At 51.9% G+C, this 22,368-nt stretch overlaps 1 protein-coding gene across 2 annotated transcripts; it reads left to right on the top strand.

Moving 5' to 3' along the window:
• Positions 1 to 6,163: 6,163 nt before the first annotated feature.
• On the top strand, positions 6,164 to 20,932 carry KLF15 (KLF transcription factor 15). Of its 2 annotated transcripts, none has more exons than XM_039843589.1 (3): positions 6,164 to 6,356; positions 10,751 to 11,851; positions 19,696 to 20,932. In XM_039843589.1, exons 2-3 carry the CDS (start codon positions 10,776 to 10,778, stop codon positions 19,862 to 19,864), a joined length of 1,245 nt encoding a protein of 414 aa, XP_039699523.1. In that variant the 5' UTR covers positions 6,164 to 6,356; positions 10,751 to 10,775; the 3' UTR covers positions 19,865 to 20,932. The 2 variants fall into 2 exon arrangements, with proteins under 2 accessions (XP_039699523.1, XP_039699522.1); XM_039843588.1 differs by lacking the exon at positions 6,164 to 6,356 and adding an exon at positions 7,618 to 9,805.
• The last annotated feature ends 1,436 nt before the right edge of the window (positions 20,933 to 22,368 follow it).

Below are 22,368 nucleotides of genomic sequence, written 5' to 3'. Positions count from 1 at the left end.
GGTCCAGCTGCTGACCATAATACCCTCAGGGCCTAAGGTAGTCCCCATGTTTTGGGGTGAATACTCCAATGGTATATTCTCTCTCTCTCTCTCTCTTTCTCTCTCTCTCTCTCTCTCTCTCTGTCTGTCTCTTTCTCTCTCTCTCCTCCTCCTCCTCCTCTTCATAAAATTGGATCAGGACTGTCATTCTTTAGTAAAATATACAGAGGTTTTTCAAAAGAGAGAGATTTGGGATCCAAGTTCAGCAACAGTCGACTAGTCCAAGAAAGCTTTCAAGTTGATGCTTAGTTTTGGGCCTTGGGAAACTTAGGACACCATGAAGCCTATCTGGATCCAGGTGCAATGCTTGTTCCAATATCAGATGTACCAAATATCAAACTCGAGTTTAGACAAACTGCAATATTTCTTTAGAGACCTTATGCCCTTGGAAAGCCAAAAATTCTAACAGGTAGATGCTGTCTTCCTTTGAGGAAACCTTGGAGAAAGAGTGAAGAAGCAAGTCTTCCACATATTTTAACAAAGTAGAATCTTTAGGGAAGTTTATATCATCCAAATCAGCCTTGAGGATTTGTGAGAAATAAGAAGAGCTCTTTGTAAAACCCTGAGACATTACTGTCTAGGTAAATTGTTCTACTTCCCAAGTGAAGGCAAAAAGGTATTGGCCAGCTTCATCAACTGGAATGCTAAAGAATGCAAGGCATAAATCCATTACAGTCGAGAATTTACTTCCAGTTGAAATGGATGTTAGTAGTGTATGAGTGTTAGAAACAACAGGGTGTTGAGGGATAACAATGTAGTTTATTGTTTGAAGGTCCTGGAAAAACCTCCACCCTTTTTCCTTTGGCTTTCTCTCAGGTAAAAATGGAAGTATTACAGTATTGAAGGTCCTGAATTATGTAATCTTCTATTATGGCCTTTATACTTTTAAGAGCCTCTTTACTTATGGGGTATTGATAAATTCTGGGAAAGGGTTTTGAAGGATCTATTTGAATCTTGATAGGAGGTGCACTGTGGATTCTACCTGTGTCAGTTGAAGATTTTGCCCATGAAGGATGACAGTTGATCCTGTAGAGACAATTGATCAATGCCCCCAGAATTCAGCTACAGTGCTATCAAAGATAAAATAAATAAAAGATGTTGAAAGGTTATTTAGTTCACCTAATCTGTTATTTCGATAGGTATTGTTAAATTGTAGGATTATTTTCCCCTTTTGGGAGAAAGAAATTCTGCAATGATACTTCTCTAGGAAGTCTTGGCCTAATAAATGAACGAGTCAGAGGAACTAAGGAGAAAAAGGTGAAAATCTCTCAAAGGGCCTAAGCAAAAAAAGGATAGGTTCAAAGACAGGAACCTGTTGAGGTTCATTTGAAATCCATACTATTTGAACTGTTTTAGTACTCCACGGCAGGTGCTAGTGTCATAAGGACATTGAGAGAGTCAACACCAATTTGAAGAAAAATTTCTCCAAACTAATTAAGAGGGACGAATTGGGAAAAGCCCCTGTAGTTCCATGGAGCCTGTCATTGGGGATTAGGAGACCTCGGGAAGGCTGGTGAAAAGGCTGAGGGGTGCCTGAAGTGCTGAAATTTGTGACACTCCCTTTCTTAATGTTCTTGCTCTTTGCAATGATAGCAGAAGCTAAGAGACATTTGATTTTGTATAGGGAGGGACCTTCATTTGTCAGGGCTGGAAATTCAATATCCTGCCAATCTTCTAAGCAGCTCGTGTAGAGCACAAGCAAGCTGATTGGCCAAATTAACCAAATCTGGGGTGGACATGGTTTCCCATTTCATCCTGGTCCTTTTAGCCAAAAGGTAAAGAGCTTGGTTCAGTCCATTAATCAACAAAGGTTTATTGAAGGTTACTTCGGTGTAATCGAATCTGAAAGAAGACCAGAATTTTCCTAACACACAACCTGAAGTCAATTATAATAGTCGTGAACAGATTTCTCAGACTTTTGTGAGCAAGTCTGAATTTCACTCCAATCAACAGGCTTTGGGAAAGCTTCTGTAATTGCTCAGGGAAGTTCTCGAGAAGTCCTCTAGCTTCTTTCCAAAAATTAGAGGTTTGTCTAAATCCCTCCTGGGATGTTCTCGTTGGGTAATTCTCTACCAATGTCGTGGCTGGCCTTCACCAACTAGCATATAAATTAGCTGCTATAAATCAGAAAGCCCAGGCTGATAGGTCTGAATAACTATATCAAACTCGGCAGCAAATGTGTGAGGATCCTCAGTTACCTTAGAGAATTCTTTAAGTATGGTTTATAATTCAGCTTTAGTCCAGGGGAGATATATAAAACTTGAGGTCTGTTAGGATCCTCAGAGGGCTTAACTTTAAAGGGACAGTTACTGATACGTTCGGAGGAGAAGGAAGTGAAAGTTCAGAGGAAGATGGCACCAAAGATGAGGCAAGGAAGCCAGATAGTGGAAAGCCATGTGGCTTCTGAGATTAAAACAAAGTTGAGGGGGAAAGGTAAGACAGCACTGGAGGTGAAGATAATGAAGCTTCACAAGCCATCTTTTCTCCCTTTAAAAGTTCAGTAGCCTCAGTTAATTCTAAAACTTTATTTTGCGAAGAGGCAACTTCAGATTCTTAGTACCATTTGGGAGCCTCAAAATACCACTCAAAATAGGCATTCTATTCCTCTTTGCCAGTTTCAGTACTAATATTGTCCAATTAGATTTTAAGAAAAGTAAGATTGGGAATTTCAAAAGTTCCCCATGGTGGCCGTTGATATTCTGAATTACTGTCAATCGGATCTGCCCATTTAGTTAAATATGCACATGAAGAGTGCCTGTGGCTTTTAAACATGATTTCAACTGGAGTCCCTGAAGGAGGGACAGTCTTGAAATATTTAGATAACTGAGATCCCATTTTTTAGAGAATTTTCTCTAGAGCGAGGGCCCAAAACGGCCTAAATAGCTTGAGCAACCTGCAGGTTAGATACCAGCCAGTCTCATTCTAGAACAGCCTGATCACAGAGGGGTCAGGCCAAAGTTAAAAAGCCAGTTCCAGTAGGATAGCCAGATCTCAAGAAAGAAAAGTCAAAGGCTGATGAGACACAGCTTCCAATGGAGCAGTCTGGTTCCAGAATCAGACCAAAGCCTAGCCTCAGTTTTCATGGAAATAACCCGGTTCCAGATACAATCTGTCAGGAAGCTAGTGCAGCTAGGTGAAGTAGCCTAGTGCCTTGGGGTAGTCAGGCCAAAGTGTCAGCTGAGCTCACAAACACACAAACAAACAAGCAAGGTCCTTTAACAACAACAGCTGTCAACAACAAAAAGTCCCCTAAATAGTTCCAGAACAAAGCCCGGAGAGCTTCAGAATGCAAAATCAATAGCTGGGTTCCAGAAGAACGAGCCTAAGCCTCCAAGCCAGAGAGCAGTGAGCCCACAGTGTACTCTGTGGTGTACCAGCTGCTGGTTGCTCACCTGCCTTAAAGCTGTCGGGGTTACTTCTCTGGATACCAGAGGGGCCTCAAAAATGTTGACCATGAAACAAAAGTTGACTAGGTATTCCGTCACTAAAAGGATTTATTCAGGAAAAAGAAAGGATTGCAATCAGGTACATGCAGACATGATGAGCCATGTGTACAAAGATGGAGGAAGTACTTTACAGAAGGGATTAGAAAGGTAAGGGGAGGGGCTGTTACAACCACAGAGCTCTGTTATAAATATAGAGTTCTTCCTGTAGGGCTCTCACGATGACATAGGTGTGATAGCTCCTCTCACAGCCCCTCTTGACGGCTCTCCAGGATAAGGTCTCTGTCATAAATTTTAATAGTAACTATAAAATAAAACCCTGAAGGAGGTGATAGAGCCATGTAATATGTGGGGGAAGAGATTATACAGGTCTGTTAGGATCCTCAGAGGGCAGCAGGAACAATGAGTCCAAAGGCCCTGAGGTGGGATTGCATACCTGGTGTGTTGAAGGAATCACAAGGTGGCCAGTGAGGCTGGAATAATGTGAGCAAGGGGGAGAAGAGGAAAGGATAAGGTCAGAGAAGTAATGGGGGCCAGATCCTGTAGGGCATTACAGGTTGTAGTCAGGTGGGAGCCACTGGAATGTTTTGAATCAAGAAAGGACATGATCTGACTCTGTAACAGGAGCGTCTTGGCTATTCTTCATTTTTTTCCCTCAGTTTTATTGAGATATGATTTACATACATCATTCTATAAGTTTAAGATATACAATTGTTTGACTTATGTATATTGTGAAATAATTACCTCAGTAAGTTTAGTTAGCATCCATCATCTCATATAGATACAATAAAAAGAAAAAAAAAAATTGTTTCCTTGTGATAACAACTTAGGATTTAACAGCTTTCCTATATTCCATACAGCAGTTATTTAGCTGTAGACATCCTGTTGTACATTATATCCTTAGTACTTATGTATCCAATAACAGGATGTTTGTACTTTTTGACCACCTTACTCCAATTCCCCCTCCCCCATCCCCCACTTCTGGTAGCCACAAATCTGATCTCTTTTTCTATGAGTTTGTTTGCTCTGTGGTTTTTTGTTGTTGTTGGTTTTTTTTTTTTTTTTAGATTCCACATTTAGTGTTTATCTTTCTCTGTTCCTCAGTTTCTGACTAGCCATATGCGGAAGCTTCCTTGTGTGTTAAAGCTGCTATGGATGCATCTTTGTTTCCAAGCTCCTGATGTTTCAATGTGGCTTTTTACTCAGGGAACATTGGGCTAGAATATGTGAGGAGCGAAGGACCAATGGTAGGTAGGGCAGAGGGAGAAGTGCTAAGGATGTGCCCAGCTCTCATCTGCACAGAGATAAGACAATGAGTTACTGAACCCTCCAGACCTTTGTCTCTTCTTCTGTAAAAACAGGTGAATTCCACCTGTTTTGTCAATGCTGGCCAGGCTGCAATAAGGGTTCAGACAGTGCAGAGCCTCATCGCCATCCTTGTCCTCAGCATGAGTCTCCCCTAAACCCTCAGGTCAAGCCGGGATTTGGTTCCTGGTGTCCGCAGAAGCTGCATTCCTGGCACTGACTAGGTGTACAGGGAGGGCCCTAGGATCCAGGGGATGAGCACCGGCATGGATTTAGGAGCCCATACCCACAGCATTCCAGAGAATCCTAGCTACCAGTTCCAGCTCTAGCAGTGTCCTCAGAGAGGAGCAAGGGAAAGGCTCTACCTCCCAGGCCTGTGGGGGAAAGGATGTAAGCTCAATAGAAGGAGCTCTCTATCTACGTTTTCCCAGGCCGTCTGGAAGATGTCCTCCCCGCCTCATCGCCCCCTCTTCTCTCCTTACCAGTAGTGTGACCCCAGGAGGACCCAGTGGTCCCTCAGGGTCTGTTTATTCATTTGTAAAATGGTTGAGTGAGGATCCAACAGTAGTGTGGGTTAAAGGGCATAGCAGTGTGCCAGGCACTCTCAGCTCACGTGTTTCTCTTGGGCAAATCACCGAGCTTCGTTCTACCTGAGTGGAATGCGAAGGCTTCCTGGGACTGCTGCAGACTACAGCAGTCCGTGAACGCCTTTGTAGACTGTGAGGCACTACTCAGTCCTCAGGAAAGTGCCCGAACCGGGGTGTCATTGATTTGGGGCAGGGTGTCAGCAAACCTCAAACCTCCTAGACAGCCCTGTCGGTAGGGCTGCAAGCGCGCACTTTCCCGAGGGTAACTGTGATTGCTCAGCTATAAGACCGTACCATATTTCTCCAAAAATACGTTTCCCAAGGCAAGCCCCCTACTTTATCTGGCACCCAACCGGGAGATGCAGCGGCCGGTACCAGGCTGCAGGTGGGAGTGGGGATGGAGGGCAGACCTGGCCAGGGCTGCCCCACGCCTCCGCGTGAACTGCATTTCCGGCGACCTCAGGGCTTTTCTTAGGTCCCGAGGCTTGTCTCACCTTCGCAACTGGGGACCGAGCTTTAGACGCAGAACCCCGCGTACGCTGTGACTCCAAGGCTATGGGTGGGGGAAGCTGGGAGGTGGCTGGGGACCCCTGCGGGGCGTGCGGAGCCTGTGGCTTAGAAACCCGGAGGCGCCGGCGGCACTGAGACCCTTGCAGCCGGGGGCGGGGCCGAGGGAGGAGCGGGGCGCATGACGCGCGGCGCGGACCAATGGGGCGCGCGACCGGGGCCGAGCCTCCTGCGAGCCTTCGCCTGCGCCGGAGGCATCACGTGAGCCGCCGGGAGCCAGAGCCCAGCTAGCCGAGGCGGGCGATTGCTCCGCCGCAGCGACCCGCGGGCCAGCGGGCGAGTGAGCGAGCGCAGCACCCGCGGCTCGGCCCGCGGCCGCCGCCGGACCGGGAGCCAGGCCGCTTTTCCCAGCCTAGCCCGCTGGGCCTCAGGACCGCCGGTGCCTGGCCGCGGGCCGGGCGTGCGCCAAGTTCAGGTGGGAGAGACGCAGCGAGGCCGGACTGCCCCGTGGACGCGGCCGCGGGCACCCAGTGAACTGGCCGGGACCGGGGTGGGGGGTTGGCGCTGGCTGCCTTCTGGGCGTGTGGCCGGGCGCCCGCGCGGCTGTCCCAGGCTCTGAGCAAGTGTCCGAGGAAATGTCGGAGGAGCGGGGTGAGACGCCAAGCGGAGCAGGGGCGGTCGGCCAAACCCGTGGGAAAGTGACCCCCCCCCATTTGCCCACCGGCACTTTCCCCGTGTAGGTCCGGGCCGCCTCCTGGACGCCTGGCCCCGTGTGTCCCTGCGTGCCTTACAGGCCTGCCCTTCCATATGGTGGGCACTCGGCGGGGCCTGGCAAGAGGAGCGGGTCGGGAGACAGACCCGCGGGCCGGGGCCAGGGAGGCCGGGAACAGAAGGGCCTATGGTGGAGGGGTTACTGTCGGTCAGCATTCCTCGGGTGGAGGAGGCAAGAACCGAAGGCATGGTGGGGCTGCCCACGCCTTCTTTTCCCATGCAGTCCTCACACGCGCGTGGGCACGTACACCGGCTCCACACGCGAGTACGTCGCGGACACCTTCCAGCACAACCACACTGGCCGCCGCGCATCACGCCCCTCACACGCAGTCACACGAAACGAACTCACACCCCTTCGCGCACACCCACACCGTTCACACGTCTCACTCCGATTCCCCACTCAGAGTCCCCTGGCCGGTTCGACTGATCATTAGCAGAGCGATGACCGAGGGTTGTCGGCGGTATGCGGGGAGAGGTGGGGGTAGTGAGGGGAGGTGGCACAGGGGAGAGGCGGGTTCCCTCTTCCCTCTCCAATATAACGTTCCCTATGGAACCTCTTCCTCTTCTTGAGGGGAGAGCACAGAGGAGCCGTTTTGTCGCCCAGTCTTTGGGGGGAGGGGGATATGTGTGACAAAAATCACCAAACACCTGAGCCCCTCAGATACCCCCCCCAAAGGACCAGGTGGTTCGTGGGGCTCCCCGGCCTCCCTACAGGTGTCATGACGCCGGGTCTTGGCCACTTTTGAGTCTGCTGGAGGCACGGGTAGCAGAGACTCTTATTTTGAAGGGCGCCCGCCACCCCCGTGATTTGCACGCTGACCCAATGGCAAACCCTTGGCCGGAGCTGGGCTTGTTATCAATTACATGTTGTTCCTGCAGCCGTTGTGTCCCCGGGAGGATAAACAGCGGAGAGCCGGCCGAGGCGGGGTGGAGGGCGGGAGCGGGTCTGAGTCTTGCCGGGGGACGGAGCCCAGAACAGCGCGTCCCCTCCCCCTGCATGCAGGCTGCGCCCCTGGCCGTGCCACGTGCTGCTGTGTTTTAGGGGCCAGAGCCGGCTCCTGCCCTGATGTGTTCTCTCTCTAATGCCAGTGCTCCTTTTAGGTTCTCAGTGCCTCGGCGTCCAGCCTAGGCCACTCAGCCCTACATTAAGACCTTGATGCCTGACCCTGGTGATTCTCTTCTAGGTCTCATTCCATCCCTCACTCCCTTACTCCCTTTTTAGATTTCCACGGCAGCACCTTTCACCCACACCATCAGCAAATTCTACAGGGTTCTGTTTTAGACTTGGATATAGAGGTGGACCTAACAGTCAGAACAGCTTATATTTTGGTGAGGAGGTAGACAGAAAATAAAATACATAAACACATAACTGAGTCTCTCCCCACCTCCCTACCCCCTCAGTGGCAGCTGCTAGGAAGATTATACTGTAGGATGATATAATGGAGGGCCGTCAGGGGAAGCCCCCCATCCCCCTCTCTGGGGGAGGGCAGTGACTTCTGAGCTGAGATATAAATATAGTACTCCCAGGTGGAGTGGGGCTGGTGAAGGGAAGAGGGATCCATGGAGAGAGACTAGCCAGGGTACTGGCTTGAGGCCCATGAAGCTGGTGAGCTTGGTGCACAGCTAGTGCAGAATGGAGCAGACGAAGGTCTGGGAGAGATGGGTAGGACCCAGGTGCTGGATACTGGGAGGAGGCTGGGTCACATTTCATTGGGAAACTGTAGGAGGTTTCTTCTCACCCCACCCTACTGTACTTATTTCCATCACTCCTTTTTTATATCATTTCTTCTGTGAATATCTCAGTTTATAGCTGGAAAAGGAAGGCCTCCTTTAAAAAGACTGTCCCAACCATAATACCATCATCACACTTAAAAATTTTAACAGTAATTCCTTGATATCATGGAATATTCAGTTGGTGATCACATTGCAGGGAAGACTTTTAAGTGGATAGGAATATGACCCGATCTGCCCCTTACCACCAGTCATGGCCTTTTCCTGGGTTCCTTAGCATCACAGCAGAGAGGCAGAAGGACCACTTATTCCTCTATTTGTAGGCTAATCCTAATGGCTGGTACTGACCAGCGCTTGCATGCGTGCCACCCCTGTAATAAGTGTTCAGCATGTGTTAGCTCATTAGACTCTTAAAACCTAGGAACTAGGCACTCTTAGCAGCATCCGCATTCAACAGACCAAGACAGACATAAAGACATTGTGCTCCCTGCTTGGGGTCATCCAGCAGATAAATTGCAGTTGCAGGAGCAGAGCCCACTGCTCAGAGGGCCAGTGACAGGGGTGGAGGAGGCTTTGGACCAAGTGTGGGCTCTGCCCAGCCTCATTGCCCTTTACATTATCTGGCACTTTCATTCCTTCTAGAACCCGATTTGATGAATAGTGTGTATTTAAAAAATCCTAGTTTTAAGTCCATAGCTGACTATTTAAAAGCCAAATGTTCTGGCAAAACTGCACTGGGGGCGTGTAGACTTCCCAAGGGCATTCACCTTGCCTTGTTTCCTGGAGCTCTGTGAAGCTTCCCAGATGAGTGGGGAACTGAGGTCAAAGGTCCTGGGGCCACTGGAGGCATGGAACAGTTGGAGAAACTGAGATTTGGGGGAGAACCAGGAGTTGCCCAAGGGCAAAGCTGATGATGATGATCCTGGCCTTGGGAGGTCTCTGCCGGTAGGGCAGTGCTGGGCGGCACGCCCAGGATTGGTCCTGGAGACAGAGCACTGGGGCAGGTGCAGAGGTGATGCCAGACAGCAGAGAATCTCTGGCTTCAGGTGCAGAACATACCCCTCCCCAACCTCAGTAAACACCCAGCCGTGGTCACTGGGTGGGGACAAAGGTCCACAGAGGTAGCCCTGTCACAGCCTGACACTGTTGACTCTCTTTGGACACTGGACTTAGCATGGCCTTCAGAGGACACAGCTTTCCCCTCTCGGTTAACATTCTCTGAGTCCCTCCTGGGTACCAACTGCCACACTGAGAACTGGGGACACAGTGGACACCCTGCAGCCCAGCCTGCCCTCATGGAGAGCATGGTCTAGTGGGGAGACTGGAGTTAGCTGGGCCATCTCGAGGTGGCGAGTGCTCCATGGGTGCAGGCCAAGGGGGCCTTCTCTACCCCCTCACTAGGCGGTTGTGAAGTCACATGAGGTAAGAACTATGACAGCAATGTGGGTTCTGGGTCCACCTCTGTTCTCCTGAGTTCTCCCCGTGGGCAGGGCCTTCTCCACCCAGTGGTAGAGCCTCAGTAAAGTGTCCATTTGTTCAGGCCTGTCCTGCCTCCCCCGTTCACAGAGGAGGCAGTCAAGCCCAGAGGGGTCTGAGAGCTGGAGGGTGGATAACTGCCCCTTTAGATGGGGAAATAGGGCCTTCCAGGGCAGGCGCACTGGGTCTTTAATTTTTTGCCACAAACTAGACTTGCTCCATTAAAACACAGATCGTCCAGTTAAATTTGAATCTTGGATAAAATAATTTTTAATATAAGCATGTTCTATCCAATATTTAAGAATACTTATGCTAAAAGTTGTTCATTTTTTAAATCTGAAATTCACATTTAACTGGGCAGCCTCTATTTTTGTTTGCTTAATCTGGCAACCTTACCCAAGCCCTAACAACACAAGGGTCAGAGGGCAAATGGCCATTTTTCTTTCCCCCTCCAGTGACTCAACAGGAATGAAGCTGAGGTCAGGTCGCCTCAGAAATGCAGTGACTCCAATGGACAGGGTTCCCTAGCCTTGGCTGTTCTGAGGTGCAGAGAACTTACTCACATATGCACTTTCTCACTTACACGCACTCACACTCAAATCATTCACAGGCACATGCATGTTCTTTCCCAGAATTGTTCTGGAAAATCTGTTTGAAAGCAAAAGTGCCCCAGGTTGTGCAATGTGCTTGGAGAGCACTCTTGCAAACAGGTGGTGCAATTTCGGAAAACACTCTTGCAGACAGAGTTCTCTTGAGGGACAGATTGAGGCAGGATCCAGGCATTTGGCATTGGGAGGCCATGGGCAGGTTGTGGTGGTGGGGCACAGGCCCATGAGGTGGCAAGTAAGTGTGCTGTCCTCCTGATTGGCCCTCCCCTGTTCCTTTCCACAGCTACCAACCGCTCAGCCAGGCCAGCATGGTGGATCACTTGCTTCCAGTGGACGAGAACTTCTCGTCGCTGAAGTGCCCGGTTGGTTATCTGGGAGATAGGCTAGCAGGCGGGCAGGCATACCACATGCTGCCCTCACCCCTCTCAGAAGATGACAGCGATGCCTCCAGCCTCTGTTCCTGTGCCAGCCCCGACTCACAAGTCCTCTGCTCCTGCTATAGTGGTGGCCCAGGCACTGAGGGCCAAGACAACATCTTGGACTTCCTGCTGTCCCAGGCTACACTGGGCAGTGGTAGCAGCAGTGGCACTGGGGTCAGCAGTGGCCCTATGGCCTGGGAGGCCTGGCGAAGGGCACCGGCACCTGTGAAAGGGGAGCATTTCTGCTTCCCTGAGTTTCCTGTGGGTGACGCCAATGATGTCCCAAGGCCCTTCCAGCCCACACTTGACGAGATAGAAGAGTTTCTGGAGGAGAACATGGAGCCGGGAGTCAAGGAGGTCCCAGAGAGCAACAGCAAGGACTTGGGGGACTGCAGCCAGCTCTCAGCTGGGCCACACAGAAGCCATCTCCATCCTGGGTCTGGTGGGCGAGAACGCTGTGCTCCCCTACCGGGTGGTGCCAGTGCAGGTGACACCCAGGGTCCAGATGTGGGACCTGCATCTGAAGGCCCTATCCCCTTGCTGCTGCAGATCCAGCCTGTGCAGGTGAAGCAGGAATCAGGCACAGAGCCTGTTTCCCCTGGGCAGACCCTGGAGAGTGTAAAGGTAGCCCAGCTCCTGGTCAACATCCAAGGGCAGACCTTTGCGCTTCTGCCCCAGGTGGTACCCACCTCAAACTTGAACCTGCCCTCCAAGTTTGTGCGCATCGCCCCTGTGCCCATTGCCGCCAAGCCCATTGGGTCAGGACCCCTGGGGCCTGGCCCCACTGGTCTCCTCATGGGCCAGAAATTCCCCAAGAACCCAGCAGCAGAACTGATCAAAATGCACAAATGTACTTTCCCTGGCTGCAGCAAGATGTACACCAAAAGCAGCCATCTCAAGGCCCACCTGCGACGGCATACAGGCGAGAAGCCCTTTGCCTGCACCTGGCCGGGCTGCGGCTGGAGGTCAGTATGGCGGGTGACAGGCTGGGTGGTGAGTGCAGCCCATTCATCTCTGCTCCCCTAGATGTGTGGCCAGGGCTGAGTTCTCCACTGTTAGATGAGGCTGATTAGGAAGTGGAGAGGGGTGGGCAGGTTTCCTTGTTTCTCCTGATTCCTGAAGCCAAACCAATTGGTCTTCAGGCAAGGCTTGCTGGGGCTTATGTTGAGGGCGAAGGCCTGAGGCAGGGCAGAAGGGCTCTCATAGTCATAACAAGGACAGCTGAGAATGCTGGGGCATGGGCTGTGTGCCCAATGGGATTGCCACTGTGTGCACTGCTCCCTCTGTGCCTTGTAGTACCCTACAGGGTAAGTACTCCCATCTTACTGTTGAGCAAACTGAGGCTCAGACTGGCTAAGCAACTTGCCCAAAGTCACACTACTTTGTAAATGGGATTTGAACCCAGGGGGTTGTATCAGAACAGTCACATCCTGAAAATCCTGTTCCCTAATCAGAGGGACCAGCTTCACTTAGAGATGTTCTTGAGTCTGTGGGCTGGGCCTGGCCCTTGTTCCCCACTGGGAGAATGGGGGTGTGTTGCAGAAGCTACAAAGGCCAACCACAAGGGAGGACCTGGCTGGAGTGCTAACCCAAAGGTGGAAGACTCCTTCCAGGCTCTACTCTGTGTGGCACAGGGAGAGAAACCAACTCTCAAAGGACAGGGCTCTTGCCAGGGTTACCCAGTCCGAGGGCTGCACAGCTAGATGGGACCCCCATGGATCACCCTCTCCTGGGCCTTGGGTGCATGTCCACCTTTTCCTGAAAAGCAAGCAGCCGGCCAGGAGCTCAAATGCTCACGTACATTACAGCTGGGCTCTTCCCAGTTTAGGACATCCACCTCATTGGAATATCTGGCCTGCCTGGGAGGGTGGCTTGTGCTACTGGCACATTCCTAGGCTTTGCTGCTGTGGCTGCTGCTACGTGTGTGAGTGTGTGAGAGAGCGACATGGCACGCTTGTCTGTGCAGAACCAGATCTTGCAAGCAGCTGTGTAGCTGTGTATGTGCACATGTATGTGCATCTTGCTTTCTTCATATGTGTATCCATGTGTTGCATGACCATATGTGTCTGTGCACCTTATTCATTCTTGCGCGTCTGTGTTGGTGTGGCACATGGGGCCATTTGCAGCTCTGGTTTTTTTGACCAGACTCTCATTTGAGAGCACATGAGAGTTGGTCTGAGGATGGAAGATGCCACTCCTGGAGTCCTGGCTGGCCATGATGGGATCTGTGCCTGGAATATTTGATGTGATGCTGGCAGCCCCTTTCCATGGAGCGCTGAGCCGGCCAGGGAAGGCACTTGTTCCAAAGAGCATCTTGGGTTATGAAGGCTCTTCCTGAGTGAGGGCATCCTTTACCTCCAGTGACCCAAAAGTGCCCATCAGCAGACCCACATGGCTCTGTGAGAGCCTGTGCCCCAGCCTCATCACGCTGGGTGTCAGTACTTGAGTTGCATGCCTCTCTGAGCCTTGTGCTGCAGTCTGCCAAGTGGGCCCTGAGGTAAAGGTGAACTTGCAGGGAAGCTTGTAAGGCCTGGCATAGTAGCATATGTGCAGTGTTGGGTGGTCAGAGTTTGGGGTGGGGAGAAGCCTAGAGACATGGGGCCTTAGAGGCAAGTGCTCAGCTGCAGAAGGGAGGGGCACTGAGACGCCTTGGTTGGGGTGCCGCTGGTAGCAGTAGTCAGAAACCTCAGTCCTGGTCAGCCTCCAACTTATTGTGTGCCCGTGGAGTGGTCCCCCTGCCCAAGCCTCAGTTTCCTCATCTGTAGAGGACCTGCTTACTACCGCTCCCTAACAGCAGCACCCACTTCTCATCAGCGGTATTGTCATTCTCATACAAGGTCATAGTCTGAGAAAGGAAGATATTCTGCCCAGCCTTCACAAGGGTGGTACCCCATCTCAGAGGTACCCCCAGACTCACAGGGACTCCTCTTGGATGCATTCTCCTCTTGGTGGGGGATAGGACTAGGGAGAGGTTGGGCAGCTAGCTTGGCAGAGCACCAGTCCGACTCTCATGATGAACTCATCTTCCTGGGCACTGTCCCCTGGCTGCTGCTGACAGTTGGCAAGTGGTCCCTCCAGTTGGGGTAGGGCTAGGTGGGGCCACAGAGAAGAAGGATGTGGTCCTTGGTGAAAGCTGCCCACTTGGCCCACTTCCCAAGGAGGAGGGGCCCTGGCTTCTTCCAGGCTGTCCTAGAGAGCAGATGGGACCCTCAGCCCAGAGTAGGTCTTAGGGAGGCAGATTCAGCTTCTGACATGTTGGCCTCAGGAGGTAATGAGTTCCCCATGGCAGGAGGTGTGGAAACAAGTGGGATTTGTGTAGGGGATTCACCTCTGCCACTGTCTAAGCCCTGGCCCTGGTCATCTTGCTCAGGACCCACTTGGCAGGGAAAGGCATGGTGGGTACCTGGCGTGGTGAGGTCCTTACAGAGTTGACCATGGAGCCACTCCTGTCTCCAGCCACTCCTAGGGCTTCAAAGGGCATTCCCAGCTTCTCCCAAGGTCTTCCAGAATGGAGTCCGGCCTTGGTGAGGTCACACATGGCAGAGGCCCTGCGAGCCAAGGGTGCCTACTGAGGATTTGAGAGTCCCCAGTTGGCCTTCAAAGATCCTGAACCCCTGGGGATGTACACAAGATGTGCATGTTCCTTAAATGTAGCTTTGGCCTTCAACTGAGGGTCAAGAGTGGAGGGCGCCCTTGCAATAGTTGGGCAGGAGTACAGACCCAGCTTTGGAGCAGCTTGACCTGACTAGGACGGAGGAGCAGTGATGATGATGTCAACGAGGTGTCATTGTCATCTGTATGCTAGGCTCTATTCTAAGGTTCTAGGAGTTGGAATCTCCTCCACAATTCCCCACACTTGCTTGCATACCTCCTGCCACGGGAACTCATTACCTCCTCAGGCTACTCTGGCCTTTATGTGTACTTTGGTATGCTTCAATTCCTATTCAAACTTCTCATTCTGGTCCACTTGCCTGCACAATCTGCTCACCGACCTCCCCTCCACAGGACAGGTTCCCATTCGGGCCTCGGCCCTCTCTGTGCCCTCTGTCTCCAGTGCTTTCCCATTAGTGGTGGCTATAGTTGGTCTTATGATGGTCCCTGCTTTATTCCTCAGACATCACAAGCATTAGCTCACTGAGGTCTTACAATAGCCTTGGAACGGGTGGGCACTAGTTCGCATTTTGCAGAGGGGAAAACTGAGGCCCAGAAAGCCTGCAGGGACAGCACTAGCAAGTATGGCTCTGGATGCACTGCCAGATAGCACCTCAGCCCCATCCTGACCCTGGGAGCAGTTTGGTAGGCATGCCTTTCTAACCTGGAGATGCCTGCAGGTACAGGCTGGCTTTCCCCTCATTTTCTCTCCCTGTCTGCCTGGTATTATAATGGCTGGGTATCCTCTCCTCCCCACAAGGCCCTCGGCTCTTTCAAGTGTTATGCCATGGCCTAGGGGAAAAGAGCTAACAATAGCAGCAGGGATGATAATAGTAGCTCCTGATGTGTGCTAGGCACTGCTCGGAACGTGCCAAACTTGGTAACTTATGTAATGCTCTGAATAAGTCCATGAGATAGGCATCAGTATGTTGTCCCCATTTTACAGAGAAGGAAATGAGGCACAGAGCATTTAAGTAAGTTATCCACGGTCACATAGCTAGTAGGTGGCAGAACCAGGAATTTACCTTGGGCTGTCTGCCCTACCCCCCAAACTCAGGCTCTCTCTCCAACTCCCTCTGCAAGCCTCCAGTACGGGGGTGGGGGTGAGGTGGGGGGATGGCCTGCTCAGGTGTTGAGAGGATCTCTACCTGCAGCCGGTCTTTGGGGTGGCACCTGTGCATGCTTGCTTGCCTCCCTATGTGAGGAGCTCCTCACTCCCAAGGCCACTTCTCCTCTTCCTACTGGCCCTGGTGAGCAGTTTCCTCTTACTCCTACCAGGCTGGTTCTGATCCTGGCACTGTGTCCTGGGCCCCATCCTGTTAACCTTTGTATGATGAACGATGACCCTCCCCATACCCCCCACAACCCCATGTTGTCACTTGTACAGGTAACCAGCCTCCACTTTCTTCTGCTCTTGGTCCTGAACCCAGTGTTCCCTCTTGTGACGTGGTTCCTGCACCCTTGGCAGGGCTGAAACCAGACTTTCCCTATTCTGAACTAACTGTCTGGGAAGTGGCTGTTTGCCTGCCTTCCTAGAAGTTTCCTTATTTCACTCTCAGACACAGGCGTCCTTTGTTCCCTGCAGTAGAACATCCTGTTCCAGAATTGCTAGGCCGTTCTGTCCAGAAAGAATCCCCTCTTGCTACAGCTAATATGAATATTAACTTTCAGCAGCCCTGGTGGCAGGTACTGTTTTCATCCCCAGGGGACACAGGAGATCCAGAAAAGGGGAGGTACAGGCCTGAGGCCACAGAGCCAGAAGGTGGCAGGGACAGGATTCAAGTCCAGTGGTCCAGGGCTGGCCTGCTCTCTTGGCCCATGCCAGTGCTAATCTCTACCCAATGAGGCATCCTCTGACTCCATTCCCGCAGTCAGCAGAGCTCCTAAGTGTGGTTGAACAGGTTGTGCACTGTACAACTCTAGGGGGTGCCATTCCTGTTGCAGTCCTTGAGACTTGACTGTTTACAATCATGGCTTTCTGGCTAATGGAAGGGGTGTCATCTCACAAAAGTGCTGTGTGTGCCAGTGGTGGTACTGATGTTACAGGCTGCTCAGCAGAGTCACCTGGACTCCTGTGCTTCCCTGTCCTACACCTCAGCAGCATGAATCGGAGTAATGACCCACACACTCCAGGACCTCACCAGGCCCTTTGCTAAGCTCCTTGCAGGTAACAAGAGCTCACAATTATTGGATAATTGCCATGTGCCAAGCACTGCTATAAACACTCATTGCCTTTCATAATCTCCTGATGCAGATCTATCATTTCCCTATCTGCAGGTGGGGAAACTGAGCCTCAGAGAACTTGGTGGCTTGCACAGGTCACTACTGAGATACAGAGGCTGCATCTCAGCTACTTGGTCCCACCCCCATGTGGCCCCCAGACCCCTCTGATAGCTGCCCTTTGGGACAGTGTGGGTAAGGGTGTGAAGCAGGAATCTTCTGAGGGTTCACTTCCCAGGGAAGGACCCCTCAGGCTACAGGACCCTGAGGCAGCAGGGAGGGGACTTATAGGTGGGGACACCTTCTTAAGCCTGGTTCTCCCTTAGTGTCTCCGTGATTACAGGGTCCCTTTGAAAAGTTCTGAAAGGTGGACAGAAATCCCAAGGTTTTTGTTGGATAAGTGAGGAAACTGAGGCCCAGGATGGTTCTTGAGTTTGCTCAGGACTGTGCAGGGCTCCTGGTGGGGTGGGGACTTGAGCAGATCCTGCTGTCCTTTGGCTGTGTGACTCCCGCAAGCCCATTGTCCTTTTTGAGCCCTTGCTGTGGTATTATTAGTCTGACAGGGCTGACCCTGGCTCCCCAGAAGGTGTATGTGCCCTCAGCGCCTGGTGCACAGGAAGGCTCTGACACTGCCAGTGGCATTTTCTGTAGCTTTCTGCTGGCCCCTGCCTTGGGCAGGCCCACCTGCTCAGAAGCTGTGTGCTTAACGCTCTGGGCAGGTGGCCTTGGCCAGAAATCATAAGTCCAGGCTCCGCCAGGGTGTGTTGATGTCACTTCCTCCTTGGCACAGGGCTCCAGTGGCATACACCACCCAGCTGGGCTCTGTGGATGAAGCCAGGCCCTCTGTGGTCACCAGGGTGGGCAGGACATGGCAGGGAACTGTGCCAGGACCTTTGCTCTGGCCTCAGCTGTGCTGTCTTGCCAGTGACCCTGGATCAGGCCCTCATCATTCTGAGCCTCGGTTTCCTCATCTGGTAAACAAGCAAATTGGTCTTCCTCTGTTCCAGAAATATGCTGAGAGCACTGTTCTGTCCCAGATACAGTTGGCGCTCTGTGATGTTAGGCGGAAGAAACCCGACCATGCTCTGGGGGCAAGGCCCTGGGTGCCAAGGGCTACTGAGCCAGACTGAAGCGTTTGTCCTCCCGGCCTGGCTCCCCGTGTGTGCTCGGGTCCTCCTGCTGCTCACCTGAGCTTTCCCCGGAGCTTATTCTACTGTGTCCTTCTGCTCCTTGGTAGGCTGTGGGATTGAGGCCTCCACCCATGTGGTCAGGCCAGAGGTGGGCCAGCAGCCCCTACCCATAGACTGGGTTGGGGACAGCTGTTCCGGGGATACCACCCTACCTACCTCTTGCTGTGTGGCCTCAGGACAGGGGCTTTTGGGCCTGATACTCCTGTGTGTGTGCATGTGTGCATGTGTGTGTTCATGTAGGTGCATGTGCATCCCTGTGTATGATATGTGCATGTGCATACATGTATGCACTGTGGAATGGAGTGCACATGCATACACACGTGTGTGCACATGTGCGCAGCGCACCCATGTCCGTGGCGTGCACATGTATGTGGTATGTGTGTCCATGTGAGTATCTATGTGTGAGTCTCTGTGGCATGTGTATACATGTGGGTGCATGCATGCACTGAGACTGTCCCCGTGACAGCTCTGTATCCTCTTGTGGGTGCCCCTTGTGTCTACTCTTTCATATAAATGCACTTACTGGGACCTACATGTACCAGGCAGACATGTCTTTCCTCATGGAGCTGACAGTCTAGTGGCACCCAGACTGACATTCATCAAAAAGTTGAAAGTAAATTTAAAATTGCAGCAACAATGGTAGGGGCATTGTGTTGTGGGAACCTAGAATGGGATGCTGTCCTGGAGGGCTTTCTTGAGGAAGTGATATTTGAGCTGGACTCTAAGGAATGGATGGGAGGGAGCAAGGAGAAGCGGGAAGGGAAAGCATTCTGGATAGAGGGAGCAGTATGTGCAAATGTCCTCTGGCAAGGAGGACCAAGGACAGGCCAGTGTAGGCGGAGCACAGAGAAGAGTATATGTATGTGTAGGGAGTGGGGTCTCATTGCCAGGACCAGGGTCATGGAGTGGACAGAGCCTCACATCCCTGAAGTCAGTGTCAGCTGTCTGAGCTTTGTGGTCCAGCTCAGTCCTTACCTCTCTCATTAGCAGTTGCTCCTTCCCAGCAGCCTCTGGACTATGGGAGCACTTGCCTCTGGGCAGGCTGAGGCCAAGAGAGGGAAGTAACAGGGGAACTGTTTAAACTCTCGGAAGTACCTCCAAGGGGTGCAGTTTCGTTTGGGGACATCTTAGGGGGCCCAGCTTTCAGGAAAATAGGGTCTGGGAGTGGAATGGGGCACAAATCTGAGGACCCTGCCTCTGCTTTTATGGAGGCAAGAGAGAGGAGGAGGAGCCAGGAACTCCCTGCAGAGCTGAGAAAAGAGATAGCTCTCCCAGGCCTCAGTTTTCCCCTCTGGTTAGGCTTCTCTGTTCAGACCTCTACAGAAGCCCCCCAAGTTCTGGCCTAAGGCGGGAACATGAGGCACAGCCACAGTCAGGACAAGGATGATCTCACTGCACACTATGGGGTTTGGGGATGGGAGATGGAGAGTAAGTCAGGACTCTGGTAGGCTTGAGAGCCTGTCCCAATATTTGCCAGTTGCTCTCAGGCCCTGATGCATGAGATCAGCCCCCTCTGTGCTAGTAGAGCCTTTTATTTGCAATTCTTGCTATCCTGAAGGGGTGATGGGGACATGGAGGAGGGGGACTCAGGACAGTGGATTCAGAAGCAGTTTGATAGGTGAAGCACTGCAGGGCCACCCTGCCAGGCTGGCGGAGCCCTGGGGATCTGCAGCTGGCCTGAGGGTGGGGTGGGGGGTACGGGGTGGATGGGGGGCAGGGCCAGCCTCGCTGACCGCAGTGTCCTGTAGGTTCTCACGCTCAGACGAGCTGTCGCGGCACAGGCGCTCACACTCGGGAGTGAAGCCCTACCAGTGCCCTGTGTGCGAGAAGAAGTTCGCACGGAGTGACCACCTGTCCAAGCACATCAAGGTGCACCGCTTCCCCAGGAGCAGCCGCTCAGTACGAGCTGCCAACTGAGCCCCCTCACCCTGACCCTGCTCCCTCGGATAGCCCCAATATTTTGTAGCAATAATTTATTTGCACCCTTCAGAGGGACATGACAAGGTCATGATCCCACCTTCTGAAGCCCGGGTGGGGTGGGTACAGGACAAAGGGGGCTGGCCCGGGAGGCCAAAACCCAGAGCCCCCTCCTACTGCCTTTCTTGGGGAGACCCAGCCCCCAACCTAGAGGCCATCGTTTGTGCCTTCACGCCTTCGCCTTCGTGCCTTCCTGCGTGCCCACCTCTGCTGCAGTGGCCTGGGGGGCCTGGCCCTTCTTCCACTGGGCTCCCTGCCGGGGCCAGGGTCAGTGCCAGCACTTATTGCCCAGGAAGATGAAATGTGCAGTTTCGAAATGTCAGATCCCAGAGGGAGCCACGCTGGGAAGAAGGAAATAGGCCAAAAGTCCTAGGCTGCACCGTGGCATGTGGGTAGCTTTGTCCAAGATGCCTTGCTCAGCCTGACTACCAGAAGGTATGGGCAGGGTGGCTAGGAGTGCAGGACCTGGCTTCTGGGTAGCTTCGAGATTGAGGTGAAAAGGCCCCCCTTGGTGGTGGTTGTGATGGGGGGGTTGCTGACAGTGCATGTGCTTGAGTTAAATGTGCAGGGTGGGCAGACAAATGTAGGCTTGCCCAGGATTGTCTCTATCCAGCGTGGCTCATCCCCTTATCCTGTTTCCAGACAAATTCAGCCTCCAGGGTTACCTTTGGGAGGAGAGGGGAGCAGGCTGCAGTGCATGTAGAAGAACCAGATAGAACCCCCCAATCCCGATTTAGAGATGCATTCCTTTTTTTGTCTAGAAATTAATATCAAATGAACTAGCTTGTTTTGACAGGTTTATTTCACATCCTATGAATGTATGTAAATAAACTGTACATAGGTACATCTACATAAAATATCTTTTAATAACATATCAGCATTTATGTAAATTTGAAATTTTGAAAATCTATAAAGCTGGTGTACATATGTTACAATTATGTATATTTTCTTTGGTCCTTCATAAAAATATATTTACTTTGCCAATAAAAGGAAAAAAGAACTCAATAACTATGACATTCGTGTGCTGTTTTCCTCCACTCTGCAAGGAAATAGGGGCATTTCTAGGGGCCGAGTCTCAGGGGACCTCGGTTTGTACCTGAAGGGATACAAAGGCCCTTTTGGGGTCAAACGCCTGGCCCAGACATACAGGCTTCCTACACAGCCTCACTTTAGGCTGGCTGCTGGGTGTTTGCTCATTCCAGTTTTCTGGAGGGCAAATAGCTCCCTCTCCTTTTGGCTGTACAACCTCAAATCCAACCCCTATGCCAGTGTTACCTGTGGGACGCCACCATGGGCCAGGCCAGGCCTACAGGGGTCACTACTCTGATTTACTGTTGGAGACTTGCTTGACACTTTGCACTTCCTACCCTCTATGCAGTCCATCAAGCATTTATTGTGCAGCCACTGAATGCACTGTGTAGGAGTGGGAGGATCAGATAATTTCCGCTCCAGGACTTCCCTAGGTAATGACATATTACTTCCCACTTGCATGGCTGATCATGAGTGGATTAGGAGTCTTGACCAGACAGATAAGACTCGGAGGGCTGGTGTATGGAGTTTGGCCACCGCCTCCATCCTCCCCTCCTACTCAGAGCTTTGGGGGAGACAAAGCTTCCCCCAACTCCCCAGATGCTTGAGATCTCTCTGAGCACTTGCATAGTTAGAGCACTTGCACATCTTGGGCAGGCTGGGAGCTAGGGTGGTGGGGACCAGAGAGCTAAGAGAGGCTATGGACAGGGAAGGCCAGACTCAGTGGCTGTGGTTCTCCTGTGATGTTAAGTGGCAAGTGAGGACCTTCCAGAGGTGGTCCTCTCTCCAGGAGCCTGATGCAAGTTGGGGCAAGTATTTCTCAGTGATACCCTCAGAGACTGGCCCTGGTCCTGGGTAAAGGATTCGATTTTGTAACCTCTGCCCATTGCCCCTGACCAGACGTACCCTCTGTGGCCAAACATGCCCTGGGGAAGTTAGGCATTGATTTCTAGGCACGTTAACATAGCCTCTCTTTGCCCATAAACAAGCAATGCTGCCTAGATAAGAGGGACACTAGAGGTCAGGACAGTCTCTTTGCAGGAAACTGTGAGCACATGTATCCATGGTGCAGGGTACTAATCTGGGACACCACTCCTATCATCTTAGTGGATGTCCCCAACAGCCCATTTACTCTGAGCCTGCAGGCCCCAGCTGACCCTATGTCTGGGCCAAGACTAGGCTGGCGGTGTGTGGTGGAGAGATCTGGCTCCAGACTCCTCATCTGATGAGTGTGTTCACATTCTTGCCATGCGCCTTCCTTGGGTGGGCAGTACAGCAGAGAGAGAAGGGTGTGAAGGGAAGGGCTGTGAGTGAAGGGGACTGCCTCTTGATCCTTGCTCCCCCCACTTTGGGTGGGTTTCTTAAACTTCTTTGGATTTGAGCTTTTACACCCTGCAGAACAGGGATGAATGAAT

This window comes from Pteropus medius, unplaced genomic scaffold (genome assembly GCF_902729225.1).
Source record: "Pteropus medius unplaced genomic scaffold, Ma_sr-lr_union100, whole genome shotgun sequence".
In the NCBI taxonomy this organism is placed as follows: domain Eukaryota; kingdom Metazoa; phylum Chordata; class Mammalia; order Chiroptera; family Pteropodidae; genus Pteropus; species Pteropus medius.
Note: the sequence above shows the minus strand (reverse complement) of the source record. Positions and strands in the feature narration are given on the sequence as shown.